This window comes from Prinia subflava, chromosome 3 (assembly GCF_021018805.1).
Source record: "Prinia subflava isolate CZ2003 ecotype Zambia chromosome 3, Cam_Psub_1.2, whole genome shotgun sequence".
NCBI classification, from domain to species: domain Eukaryota; kingdom Metazoa; phylum Chordata; class Aves; order Passeriformes; family Cisticolidae; genus Prinia; species Prinia subflava.
In genome coordinates this window covers 93,597,448-93,611,979 of record NC_086249.1, presented here as the reverse complement: position 1 = coordinate 93,611,979, position 14,532 = coordinate 93,597,448, and the positions used below count along the sequence as shown (strand labels likewise).

The 14,532-nt window shown below is 40.8% G+C and overlaps 1 protein-coding gene across 1 annotated transcript in view; it reads right to left on the bottom strand.

Annotated features, from left to right (window-relative positions):
* The window catches only part of PHEX (phosphate regulating endopeptidase X-linked), a 94,791-nt gene that overhangs the window by 33,005 nt on the left and 47,254 nt on the right, over positions 1–14,532 (bottom strand). Inside the window, exon 13 of the mRNA XM_063392943.1 lies at positions 1,017–1,094. Within this exon, the coding sequence (XP_063249013.1) occupies positions 1,017–1,094 (78 nt within the window). The remainder of the gene's footprint in view (positions 1–1,016; positions 1,095–14,532) is intronic.

The following is a 14,532-nucleotide window of genomic DNA, read 5'->3' as shown; positions in this document are numbered from 1 at the left end:
AAAGGGAAGTTAATAGTTATAAATCCCTGTCATCAGTTTAAAACAATTCTAGGACTTGTGAGGAAGCTGCTCTTCAGATGTAAACTATGGTTTTGCAAGCATGATTAACAAGTATTTTTCACCAGGCATTGCCACTTATCTGAGCAAATAATTCCATACACTGGGTGACAGAGTTGGTCACATGCTCTGTCTCATTACACTGTTTTCACTGCACCATCTCACCCTGCAGTTTCCCTGGACAAGGACTAGGCTGGGAGAGTTGGTTCTCTGAATAAATGATGCCTCTATTTACTGTTTGTTCATGTGCTCTGGCAAAAATTATGATTGCTCTTGTATTTTACTGGTTCAGGATTGAACTTGTGTTTCTAGTTTGCCTGTGACATTCAGTAAAACAATTCATCAAATGCATGCCACAGCTGGAAAATAGTAAAATATATTATTATTAATCCTTTGCCTTCCTGCCTGAATTAGGCTGAACAGTTACTGGGGCAGAAAGGAATCCCCCCTCAGTATCCTTGTCCAGCAGGCTGCAGAATAGGCCTATAGATTGGTTAGGACCTCTTGGCATATTTATAAGCATCAACTGTAAATTAAATTTATAGCCTGGAGAGATGAGGAGAACTTATATTGGGCATCTTAAATTCTGATATTCTGAGGTAAAATGCATTTGTCTTTTTGAAAATCTTTATTTTAAGAAGAAATGCTTTTGGTTTGTTCCATTTTTATAACTAAATGCAAAATTATTACAGTGTATGCTTAACCTTTAAAATGCTTAATAGCAGGAAGGTTCTTTGCACCCAGGCAGATTTTACTCCCAGCAGGTCTCATGATCACTTAGATACAACAGCATTGACTATTTAGACACTATTTAGAGCTAGCACACTTCAAAAATAAAATAAAAATAACCAGGCAAGCAAGAGTCCAGGTGCATGCTAAACAAAAGACTAGCTTTGACTTTAGACAGCAGCAAAGAATGGCTGCAATAAATGAATAAAGACTGCAAGCCTGACACTTACTGTTTTGATGTCTTCATTAAGATACGTGTCATTCATTATAAACTGAGGGTAACCAACTTTCGCAATAACCGCTTTTGCCTTTGAAAAAGAGAAAGAGAAAAAAAGTTTGGACAGATAAAGCCACTTCTCAGCATACAGCTTTTTCTCTTTCTTGCTCCATTTCCACTTTGTATTATTGTGCTTCCCTAGAGCCGTCCTGATTTAACTTCAAAACAACTTGCCCACAAGGTAAACTTGGTGCCACAAATGAGCTCGGCATCACGGCGCAGAGGGTCCAGATTCCACCGTCAGATTATCACAGTGGGGCTGTCGCTGCCTGCAGAGCGTTTGCGTACTTACAGCAACGTGTCTGAGTGCAAAGCCTTAACAGCTGATTTTCCCTACAGGGTTTTGTGTTAATCAGATGGTCAAATGCCTGTTTGTACAATGTTTTCCAAAGGACATCAGGAAACGACCTGTTTCGCTATGGCACAAGAGCTGGTACACATCCAACTGCTAAAATAGATTTGATGCACAGATGTGAATCAACCTTGGACCCAGCAAGTGCAGAGTGGCATTTTCACGGTGGGCCACTTCTATTTGCACCTGAGGATGGGTCCTGTTCTGAAGGACACTGTACTTTCCAAAAACCACAGGATGGATCTGTGTTTAGTTCTCCAGTTTCCCTCCTTTACTTTGCAGTCTTTGCCCTTACCCTAAAGTCAACAGAGATGCAAAAATAAGACACTTCACTTTTCACTAACCCTCTTTCAGTTGTGACTTGGTCTCAGCGTTTATGCACAACCTGTGTAAAAAGTCCAGTGTGAAGTAGCTGTAGATGAGTATTCCCACTTTGTAAATCATGGTGTGAGTGTATAAACAGCCTTGGTAATGTCCCCACAAAAACACCATCAGGCCACTCAGACACCCAGAATCTCTGTGGGTTTCCAGAAGAAAAGCAGAAGTATACAAAAAGAAAAGATGACATACCAAGAAGGGAAATGTGACAAGTCCATAGGATAAACTACAGCTATGGTGGACTAGGATAGCACAAAACTTTCATTTTTTATGTTTTCAGGATGCTGCATGTAATTTCTCCATAAGTTTTTGGAATTCGCTCCACCCTTCAAAGAATGCTCCTCCAAGGTCTTCAAACTCCGATGTCAAAACTCAAATTAATATTGCAAGATATGAAAAGCAATAAATAATTGGCCTTTCAACCAAGTACAACCATACCAACCCTGCATTCTGGTCTCTGTGAACAGAGCCTGGACCTCTCTAGGGTCCAACGACTTTTATTTCCTTCTTGCTGCAGGGACTGACTGCTCAAGGGAAGATTCCCCTTCCTCCACATATCCTTTCCCCTTCTCCCATTTCACAGTATCTCAATACAGCCAGGCCTCCTATAGAGCAAGACATAAAACCAGCTGTTCCACAACTCTAAGAAGAAGGGTGATGGAGGATTGCCTCCATTTAACCAAAGTCATTCTGTCTTCTCTTTTATTTTTCAAGAAGAAAGGCCTCTTTTCTGCTTCAAACTCCTTCAATTTCTCAATCTCATTTCCAACCCAAAGTCATAATCCTCCATTTGTGACATCACAATTAATTGTGGTTAAGATAATTAAGATGTCACAAACAGAAGGTAACAACTTCAGGTAGGAAATTAGCAGCAGGAGCAGACAATCGCTTAAGCAAGATCCCATTGTCATGCAAATTGCCCTAGTAATAAAAAAAGCAATGGAAGAAAAATGCTGAATGGAAAATATGAAATGAGCCAAATTAACTCTCAACAGAATGTTTCCTCACTTTGCCAGAAGGTTCAGCAGTCTTTCATGATATTTTAAATGCTGTGGTGAGGAGGGAGAATAAAAAGCCAGGAAGGGAGCACAATTCATCTGCAAGCTTGTATGTAATCAAGAGTGTCTAAATTTTTCCTGGTGGTGTTGTCAGGTCTAACTGACCAAACTTGGCAAGGAATCAGAAAATTTCCTTTACCATTTCCCATTTTAGATCCTAGTTAAAACTAGCTTTGGAAAAGGAAAGAGCAAAACCCATCAGTTTTAATTTCTGCTAAGTAAGCTACTTAAACAAATCTTGAATCTGAAATGTTTAGCATGAATTCATAATTTGCTTTGTGACTTTCACATTTGATGTCATGAGACTGAGTTTTCTAAGCATGAGAATAAAATAGTCGGACACGACAGAGATTTTTTATAAAAGCTATGTAAAACCCTAGGAAATAACAGAGTGTGTCTCAAGATTTTTGAAAGCAAACTCAAAAGGTAATGCTGCTTTTAGTACTTCGACATTTTGTCAATGTCTAAAGCTGCCTGTCTTTTGTGAGATAGACAGATAGATAGGTAGATAGATAGATAGATAGATAAGGGGAAAATGTTATATTATTGCATTTGTTACTTAAAAGGCATTACTACAATGTGTGGTTTAGAGATCTAAGCAAATAAGACAGACAAAGCTGATGCTGACAGTGAAGTATGTTTGGCTCCTGGTTAGGGAAACTGTTTCCTTCAGCCAAAGCAAAACTCATGAGAGAACATAAGAAGCCTTCTGAAGCCCTTGGGAATCCCTCTGACTGGGATCACTCTTAAAAGCCTTGCATTAGGTGCAAACCTCTTCAGCTGAGCCCAGCACATGGCCCAATTTATTTATAGGACTTACAGAAAGTATCATATTGAAAGCAGGTTTCTAAATTTGCATGTTGGAAGTCTTGTTTCTGTGCCTATTTTTCTGTACACTTGTGTAATATTTAACAGCAGTTGGGACATTCCTTATTTATACAGCACAAGGAAGTGGAAAACTCTTCTACAGCTTGCTTACTCTTTGATAATGATGTCATTATTTTCCCCTTGATAGGATTAAGTGTATAAGAGACCAACCTTCCAGGAGGCAAGCACAGGGAGTCAAATGAAATGTGACAAACGTACAGGAACCAGCCATGTGGCAGTTGCACATGAATCCTCCATAAATCCACCATGCACAACTTTTTTATGGTTTAAAGGCTCATTTAACTCCTTTTTCTAATTTGCATATTAAACAGCCATGTGTACAGGAAGAAAAGAGGCGATGGGATACTTCCCCCAGGCATCATTAAGCACTCAGCCCGCTTGGGCTGTTGGGTAAATTAAGGAAACTCACTGCTGCAGGGCCCTCTCCCACCATCACAAGAGGCTCTCACAGGGTGCTTTAGGGTAAGTCATGATGACTCTTTTCTATCCCAGCAGCCAGAGAGAGCAGGCTCTGAGGCGTAGGAGCCAGAGTGGGACTACTTCCACCACTCTTTGTGCATGAAGTTTCCCCACTGACTTCAACACTGTCAGGATTTTACCATCAGTGGCTTTCTGTCACAGTGAGAGCACTGCAAGTCAGTTTACTATGCAGACAAAATAATAAATGAGCTTTCACTCTCTGCTTAACAACCTGCCACCAAGGGACTGCACACGTGTTTCAGTGCTCCAAAGCAGCCCACTTTCCAGCCCATTCAAATTATCACTTGACAATCAAGTGTGTGAGCATTCTGAGAGCCTTTTTGCCTCTCAGAGTGACTTGGATGTTTTATACAACACTAAGTACTGACATATCTTACTTACTGTACAGAGAAAACAAAACAAAACATACATCTCACAACAAAGTTTTATGAGTCTGACAGATCTTCTGTATATTAACTTGACTCAACAACTTTGTGAAGATCATTTTTTAGCTTCTAAATTTATAAAAACTTAATACAATTATAGTTCACTGAAAAATTAGCATGAAATACATTGTGAAAGCTAGAATCATTCATGGCAAAGTAATGTTCCATTTAATTACAAAGATTAATTCAGCCTTTATATATGTGCCCGATCTTTTCATTTTTCATTGAGAACAGATGATTCAAGAGCCATCTGGTAAAACTGCTGCATAAATATGACTGCATCTATCTAGGGTTTACGTATGGAAAAACTAGGAAAATAGAATGATGGATCTTGGCAAAACACAGGAAAGCCCATCACAGGGCTAAACCCAGTCCTACAGATGTCAGTAGGAAGTCCCTACTGACTTGAGTGAGAGATGGATTGAGTTCACCCTAATGATGCACAGCATTTCCTTTGTGGGAAAATTAAATATCAGCGATTTTCACATTGTCAATTACAATGGAAAGTGAAGTGGAATCTTAAACATGAACACTTGGCCTGAAATGTCGATTTTTAAAAGCACTTGATCTGCAGTGAACTGTCTAATCCATACTCAAGAATACAGATTATCATTATTTATTTTTAAAACTTGGCTTAACTGTCCTCTTTTTGATGCGTGTCACAATAACAGAAGCTGTGTAGACTTTTCAAGAACTGGTGTTTCATTTAATAATAATTCACATACCACCACTTCACATTGCACCATAACCATCCCCTCTTTATTACAATAATTGTTTTGAATGCTTTAAAATAATTGCTAAAATAATGAAGGCAGAAAAGTACAGTACAGTATCATTCCATCTTTGTAATAGCTTGAGGCCAAGGTTAAAGAAAAAGTAAAATAAATAATCAAGTGACTTATGTGAATAATGACACCCATGTACACAGAAAATTGCTTTCAGTTAAACACACATTATGGTTTCAAAAGTAGCTGAGTTCATTTAACAACACTGTGCTGCCAAAGGAAAAAAATGTCCTAGTCCTTGTCCTTCATCCCTGCTCCTCTCAGCTCTGTCCATAGTTGTTCTCATGCTGCCTGCACTCACAGCTCCAAAGGCTGCCTCAGCTCCTTGACACATCTTTCTGTGGGGCCACTTAACACATCAATAACACAGCAGCAATTTAACCAAGTTTTTCCCCAGCTAATTTTCTGCCAGATCACTGAGCTGAATCACTCACTCACTACATGGAGAGACCCAACAAGTTCTGGAACTTTTACAAGACAAATGCTGGGGACACATGATGAGCCCAAGTGGAGAAGGCTTATGTAGTACTGTAGTTACCTCCTCCTCTGAATGATCTTTTGAAACCAAAGCCTCACTCAGGGAAAACTTACTGACAAGACAATACTATTTAGTTAACTTAAAAATACCATAGCCTACTTTATAATCCTAGGAAACAGAGAGGAAAAGGGACACAGCAATTCCTAACACAAGTGTTCATTGATATTATATGTTCACTCTTAATATCTATTATTCAGCAAGGCAATATTGTTATTACTCACAATGAAGTTTAAAGCATCTAAAAGTTTAGTAGGACTACCATGGACAAAAGAGTCAGAAAAAGCAACAGTGTACATCAGTGCCACTCTTTCATGTCCTAAATCCTTTCTGGCTCTCTGGAACACAAAGATACAGTCATTGGTTCAAGCACTGTGATGAAAGTTTCACTGGAATTAACTTTTCAGTTTAAACTAATCTCACGTGAAATTATTATTTTTTTTGCAATAGAACTGGACTAAGTCAGAGAAACTGTGAAATTAGCATCTTTATTCCAGTCTTACTTATATAAACATACTAATTAACTGTGATATTTTCATAAGCACAACTCCTCAGTTCAATGCAGCATTACAATTAATAGACCAATTCATATTTGCTCCTTCCATCAGAAACTCATTCTGTTGCCAGCTTTGCTTTCATTTTGCTAAGAAAAAAATTCATAGTCCATTTTATTTTAATTTTATTTTCCATTTACAACCTTGTATGCCAACTAGCATGATTATGTTATACACACAATATTATATGTGAGAAACATATAATCTGTCTTTCACAAACAGAATGTCAGGTCTGCAATACCTTTCTTTGTGGCACACAGAAAATATTTTCATCTTTGAAAATACAAGTGCACTTATACTGCAGACCAGCACAACCGAGTTCCTGGCACAGGATGTGCTTAAGTGCTAACTATTCCTGTCCAAAGCATCTGGGTGAGTTTTAAGGGTCTTTGGATTCTCGTTGGAGCTGGAATGATGCCCATGGGCCAGAAGAAAGGATGATGCCCAGATATGCAAAATGACTCAGCTATGGCACCACAGCAGCAGTGCCAGGTCAGCTCCAGTGTGGGGATTTCTGCACTGGATTCCCCTCTGCCCACCTGGGGGTCACTTGGGGCATGACTGCACCAGGGTGTGGGAAGAGTTGGGAGCTCCTCCAGCTGCACTTCAAACAAGCCAGAAACTAATGTGCTGTGGTCTGAAGACACAGACTGTCATTAGTATCATGATATAGCTATAGATATATGCTCCACGGTATGTGCTGCTGAGCTGACTTTGATAGGACACATGCCAAGCTAGGCTAGGACTCAGCACTGTAAAAAACCATACTCCTCCTGCCTTTATTTTCAAGCAACACTCCATGTTTTCCAATACAGTTGGAAATACAGTTCTCTCTAAAAACCAAACAACCAAACACACTCCCTCAACTCAAAATTCTCTTTGTGTTTTGAAATTACCTTAGAGATCTTTACTGATAAAAATTTGCACCAGGATTCTAAGGATCTGCAATAGCAAGAAAAAAAGCCACCTTTGCCTGGTCTTTGTCACACTGGTGAGCTGCAGAAATTATTATATTCAGTTTTCTATAGAAACTCCTTCCTGGACCCATTTCATGCCTACCCCCAGAACACCTCAGGAGCTGATCCATACTCCCATGTTCACACCACCTCTTGCTAGAAACACATCCACCTTGATCCAAATATCTTTTCTGCTGTTTTGTTTTAGCTTTGGGCAAGTAGCAGGCTTCAGAAAACCCTCTGTGCTGGCAAAATAAAAGTCCTCAGGGACCCAAAAAACCTCTGTGTGCTGAGATCTCTAGCACTGGACACAAAGAGGGGCAGACTCAGAGATCAGGAAAGCATGAGGAAGCTCTCTCCCCATCATAACTGTATGGCATATGATTTACCACAGTGTTTCTTTTCCAGTTTTATGCAAAACTCTGAATAAACTGTTCCAGAAAAGGACTTCTGACCTTAGCCTCTGCTTGCATCAGTTTACATTTATTTAACATTTTCAAGGTTAAGCAAAGGTTGCTGAGCACTTTTTTTAAAATAAAGAATGGCATGTGAAAAATTCCCTTTTCATTTCTCATTTCACAAGTGAGCTTCAGCTGCAGTCTTGATGCAACTGAACCCAGACGTGGCAGAGACTCCTTTGAACACTACTCAAACTGAAATAGTGACTGAGAACTTAAATAGAAGGCTTACTCATGACTTGCATGTTTTATCTCTGAGGAGGAATTCTTCTTGCTTGAACAGGGACTGACCAGCACTGTACCAGTAAGCATGTCACTGGTTGTCCATGCCTTGTAATATATGGGGGAAAAGCAGATGCATACATAATCAAAAACATAGGGTGCAGAATAGAGAAAAAATATATTCAGAAAATACTCTATTCTCTGCTCAAGATCAAATTCCTCCCTATTCCAAACCTTTACATATTTTTATTTTTAAATAAGTTATATCTAGGTATTTTCACATTGATTAAGCTCATCCCATATGCAGAAAACTGAGCTCAAGACACTTCACAGCTCCCTCCCAGAGGAGGGCAGCTGAGGAAGCCTTTATTCTTAGTCACAGAACTCTGGCCTCTAAAAGGCCCCTAAAGAAAGAAATTCCTGAGTGCGATGAGCTCCTTGTGGTAAAGCTCCTTTACAAGTGAACTCCAGCAATACCTGAAGCCATTTAAAATCTCACAACTTTGCTTCAGGCCCCTGTGACTGGTGCAATGCCTGAGCAAACTGAAGTGCTGCTGGTTCGTGCTCCTGGCTGTGGACAGCTCAGTGCCAAGGCTGAGGGTCCATGCCCTGCTGAGCTCCTCACCCACGCCCAGGCAGCAGGCAGCTCCTCTCAGTGGGCATTCACAGCACAGGGAGATCACCACAGCCAGGAAATGCACTTCATGGCAAAGAGCAAGGGGATGCCAAGCAGATGCCTGAGCATGCCCTTGTGGTCTCCTGCACACAGAGAATGGCTCGCCTGCACCTCCATATCTGCTACTTCTGAGCTGGGGGAGTACACTGTCTTTGTAACTGTACCCCTACAGGAGACAGGTTCCCTTGTTAGAACAATAAAGATAGGGAAAGTTAAAGCTGACACTGTCCAAGACTTTCAGGTGTGGTGGAGTATCTCCTTCTCTTTGGAAGAATCACTTTGTCATTGAGCATAACAATGCTTTCATGTTCTGTTTCTGCCATAAAACCTTCAGATTCACCCTGGTTCCTGAGCATCTGCAGGTGTCTGTCCATCTGTCTCCTTCCTATTTCAAGCATGAGATTTATCACAAGTGTTTTGATGTCACACACCCATTTTGGCCTTACGCAGTCGTGGTAGAGACTGAAAAATGACAGCTGTGAGATCAGGGTTAAACACAATTTCCTCTTCCTTCACCTGTTTTCCACTATCTGTTTGCACGGTGCTCAGGTTATTAATGGAACTGACATCCCTGCACAACTGAGTGAGCAGTAGCAGCAGCCAGATAACAAGGGAGAAGCTGACAGCAGCAATCTAACCCCAGAGATAAGAGATAAGCAAACATGCCATGGCTATTAGTTTCAACTCTGGCCAATGAAGAAGAACATCTCCTGTGGTTACTGATCAGGAAAGCCCAGTCTTCCTGTGAAGGTTAAATTAAATTCAGGATATGATAGATTATTCTTAGAGTTCAAAAGTGATGAGAAATAAATATTTGATGTAAAATGAATAAGAAAGAAAAGGGGATGTTAATCTGATAGAAAGTGAAGGCCTATTTTTATTCAGAGAAAAGCATGGAACACTTCGGCTCTAGAAGGAAAGTACCATTCTGTTTCTCCCAGATGAAAAAATGTTACTCTAAAAATTGGCACTTTCTAAACAGCTATCTCAGGAATGGTGCAGGAGTGACAGCCTCGAAATCCTGACCAAATTCCAAACTAGTTAAGCAGTGCAAACTTTTCAAATCCCTTACATCATTTCTGAGCAGCACTTACTTTCCTTCCAGATTCCTATTGAGTTGTCCCCATATTTTCACATGTCTATGCACATGGTAGAAGAAGGATTGAGCTGTTCAGCCTCAAAAAGGGATGACTGAGAAGGAACCCTGTCAATACCTGTAAGTATCTGAAGGGAGAGTGTCAGAGGATGGAGCCTCTTGGAGATTCTTCTCAATGATGCTGAGCAATAGGATGGGAAGCAGAAACTGAGGCACAGGAAGTTCCAGCTGAACATGAGGAAGAACTTCTTTACTGTGGAAGTGACCAAACACTGGAACAGATTTCCCAGAGAGAGTGTGGAGTCTCCCTCACTGAAGATGTTCAAGAACCATGTGGGCACAATCCTGTGTCATGTGCTCTGGGATGGCCCTCCTTGAGCAGGGAGATAGGGCCAGATGACCCCACTGTGGTCTCTTCCAACCTGACCCATTCTGTGATTCCATGAAAGATTAGTTAAACCAGGAAGACAAACCCCTAGTGATATATTTAATACGCAAAGGAATTACAGACATGTTGGAAAAGAGTTAAAATGTGACTGCCTTTTCCAAACTTGAACACATTTCAATTTTATGAGGAGATTTGCACATTGCTTCTTGCAATGCAACTACTGCAATGCAACTAATACAGTACAACAGGCCCCTCAATTTTTTTTGCATCCAGAGACCACCTTAGTTTCAGAATGCTCACTTCCACAAAGGAGAAGCGTGGCTAAGGTTTAATTGGTACTCAACAAAAGCATACTTTCCAATTTAGAAATTGTAAGGTTGTTTTAAGTATATCTGAACCAAACTTCCCAGTCAAACCAGTCAATTAGGAAGTCAGCAGTCACCCCTATAGGCTTTTGAGCAGCAATGAAGTGTCTAACTGTAATTAGAGCCTTTGGAAATTCCTCCTGCTTTTCTTAGCCCTTCTGAAGTATGTCTAGCAGTTTCTGTGAGTGCTCTGAAGCAGTCTTACACTTTGTGAAGTTCTCTGACATCCTTGGAGCAAAGATACAAAATCATCTTAAAGGAATGTGTAAAAGGTGTCTTGCAAGCTTTCAGTTTTGAAACCCCATCCCTCTCTTTTACCAAGTGTTGTTCTATCAGCTTTGTGCTGGCTTTCGTTCTAGAAATAGCCATTGAAATCAGAGGCACTGAGTCTCAGGGCTCTTTCCTCTGTCATATTTTTGCATCAGTTTTCATAGGATGGGTCCACAGATCTCATAAGACTCAAAAGACATTTTTAATTTTTGCAGAGCACCCAGTGACTACTTTCAAGACTGGATGATTTGTCATCTTTGTGCAAAACTAGCTTGACGTTAAGCAAGATTAATTTCAGCTCCTGAAGCTGTGGTGCCTGGCCTTTTTGCCTGGGCTTGCCTCAGATCTCAATGAAATGTTATTTTTCAGAACTGTATGTAGTGCATGCCTTGGACAGGCTATGTGAAGAAAAGCAGGAGGCTTCATTCTCCCAGTATGTATCGCTGTGCCAAGACTTTACAGAAGCAAGAGTGAGCACAAAAAGAGAACAGGCAATGATAATTCTCTGGTTTCTGCATCACCATAACATAGGAGAAGGTGACATTTTTCAGACAAACAAAAAAACATTCTTTTTACCCACAGAGCACAGTGAGGCAGTGGGACTCATTGCTTTGGGAAGCTGTGGATGATGAAAATTGTTATGAGTTCAAAAAGTCATTGTACAAACCCACAGCAGGAAAATATGAAAAAATACAAAGACATCACTTCTGGCTCAGGAAGCAAGTGAGCTGCAGTTTGTCAGAGGCCAGGAAAGGACAGTGGGAATGTGTCCCTTCAGGCTCACCCTGTCCTTACGTTCATCTCTAAACATCTGCTACTGTTTGGCACTGTCCAAAGCAGACACTGGGCTCTGCTCTGAGCAGTGTAACTGTCATGGTCATGGTGAAATCACCCAAATGTGAGGAGAGAGAGACCACAGAGAACTGAGAGAGAGGGTTGTGGCTCAGATAATTGACTGCAGGGCTGGATAGGGCCAGCAAGTTCCGCCTGGGAAACGAATGGCTTCAGTGGGATAACCCACACACACCTACCTCCTTCAAAGTACCTATACTTGTAAAATCAGGGCTTGTACTGATGGCTCTTGATTTCCTAAGGGCTATTGGCACAAATTACACTGTGTCGTTTAGGGAGGGTTGCTGTAGTTCTCTGAAGCAGCAGAACAAGCCCTATAGGCTAAACAAAGGTACCAAACACTGCCCGAGAGAGCCACCTATAGCTAGGCACAGTTCTGATATTTTCCTGTTCTCCTCTTGACTCAGTCTGCAGACTCAGAGATGTGGAGAAAACAAATGTTGCATATAAAAGTTTCTTAGCAATAAAGCAAAGCAACAGGCAAGTTCAGGAGCCAAATGGTTGCACAGTGACCTTGAGATTTGTGCTCCATGAATTAAGGAGGTTAATAAGGTTACAGAAAAATCTTACTAGAGGATAAACAAGCTCTTTTTTGGCTTATCATCCATGCTTTAAAAATAGTACTGCAAAGCAAAAAAAAAAAAAAAACTAACTTCCAAATAGGAAGTTATTCCTGTGCCATAGCCTAACAGGACATTTTACAAGAAATAGCAGAATTTAAGCAAAACGTCTTTTTTTCAAGCCTCCAGTTAAACCCAAGAACAAAGGGCATTTTAGAAAAGAAAAATAGTGATTAATAAAATAATGGTTCCTGCCCAGGAGTGGGAATAATTTAACATGTCAGTGATGATCTTCCATGAATTATCCTATGAAGAGCAGAAGCAATGAATTACCATTTTAAAGAAGTGAGCCCTCATCACACAAGTTACGTCAATTGAGTCTCGGTTGTGGGTTCCCCCTTTCCCCTGTGGCCCACCATGCCAAAACACCCCTATCAGCACCATTTAGCCACCATAGCTGGCTGCATTCTGCACCTTCATGTAAGGGAAGCAAAAGGGTCTCCCTTGTGTCCCCCCAGCCCTGCAGCCCTGCTCAGAGGCTCCCAGGGCCACTCACAGAACATGCACTGAAGATTGTTGCCAGACACACCCTTGGAGCTGCACCCGATTGAATAATTTCTCTGTTCTGCAAATGAGGGGAAATGTAATGACCCTCACAAAAGGGAGACTAAAAAGGGCAAGAACAGAAACCTGTTTGGGGTGTTTGTTTGTTGTTTATCAGAGCATTCCACTGAAAATTGGAGGGGTTAACATACTTGAAGCAAATTTGAGATGACGGTCAAACACGGTACAATAAAGAAGGGCTTGAACAGAGCGGAGGAGTAAGGACAGGAGGGAGAACAGCATCACAGCACAGAGCCGAGCGTTTCCCTCGGACTCAGAGCTCCTTTGGAAGCAGCGTGAGCTCCATCCAGAGAGCCAGGTGAGAACTGCACGTGGAGGCAGAGTCACCTAACCCTGCTAGAAACCTTTTCTGTAAGATTGGCTTTTAGATGGGCTGGTTTAAATTCATCGTTCCATCACGGAAAGAAAGGAATGGAGGGAGGAGAGAGGTAAATTATTAGATGTTATCTCAATACATTGTTTTGTTACAAAAGGAATGTCAAACCTTAACGCCAAACTATACAAGGGCTAAAGAGATTATTCTCAGATATCAAGGCTGCAAGACAATTGTTCCCTGTGTCACATGGAGTAGTAGATTTGATCCTTTTAACATCAATTAGCAGTGGCCCCTCTGAGTAACATAAAACAACAGGGCAGACACAAAGAGTCACAGTCTGAGTGTCTAGATAGATCTGACAAGCTGCCTAAAGCAAAATTCAAGAATAGTTTCTACCAGAGGGTCTTTTGTAAGTCCTTTGGAGGTCAGTGGTTCCTTTGATTGCAAAGCATCAGGCTGACAGCAAGGTATACAAATTTAGCCTCAGCCAAGCACAAAAGAAAGGTGGGCATCAGTCAGAAAACAGGAAGCAGAAAACACACAAAACATTGAGTATCTGAATCACAGAGAGGATTTGCAATTAATTCTATTTCAAACCTGCCAAGTCCTTTACATTACAATGTTGTCATCGACAGGTACAACCACCACAAGGCTCTCTATGCTCATTGTCCAGACACCCAGATCCCACACTGACCCTCTTCTTCTTTCAGGAAATGAGTAAAAGTTATTAATTATCCAAATATGCATGGAATTAATGAAAATCTAAAGACAAATTAAATAGATCACATGGAGCAGGCACAGTAAACAAAACCACCATCAGGTTTCTGCAGTTAATTTCTTTTCAGAGCATTTGAACCGTTCAAGAGTGCAATGAGACTAAAAATACAGAGGATGAGCAAAATATCTGATATAGTTCTGCCATGGAACCTAGGGCAGAAGCTCCAATCTGCACTACTGCAAGAGACAATGTGACAGTTACTGATGGAAACATAAAAGACCAAAACAACCTTTATCTAACTAATAGCTTCCTTTCTTAATTGATAGACTAGAATTAGAACATTTTGGTTGGAAGGAAGAACATCTTGTCCAACAGCCTGATCACATCAAGGTGACCAAAAGTTAAAGCACATTGTTAAGGGCATTGTTCAAGTCTCTCTTAAACACAGGCTTGGGCTACCAACCACCTCTCCAGGAAGCCTGTTCCAGTGTTTGACCACCCACTTGGCAAAGA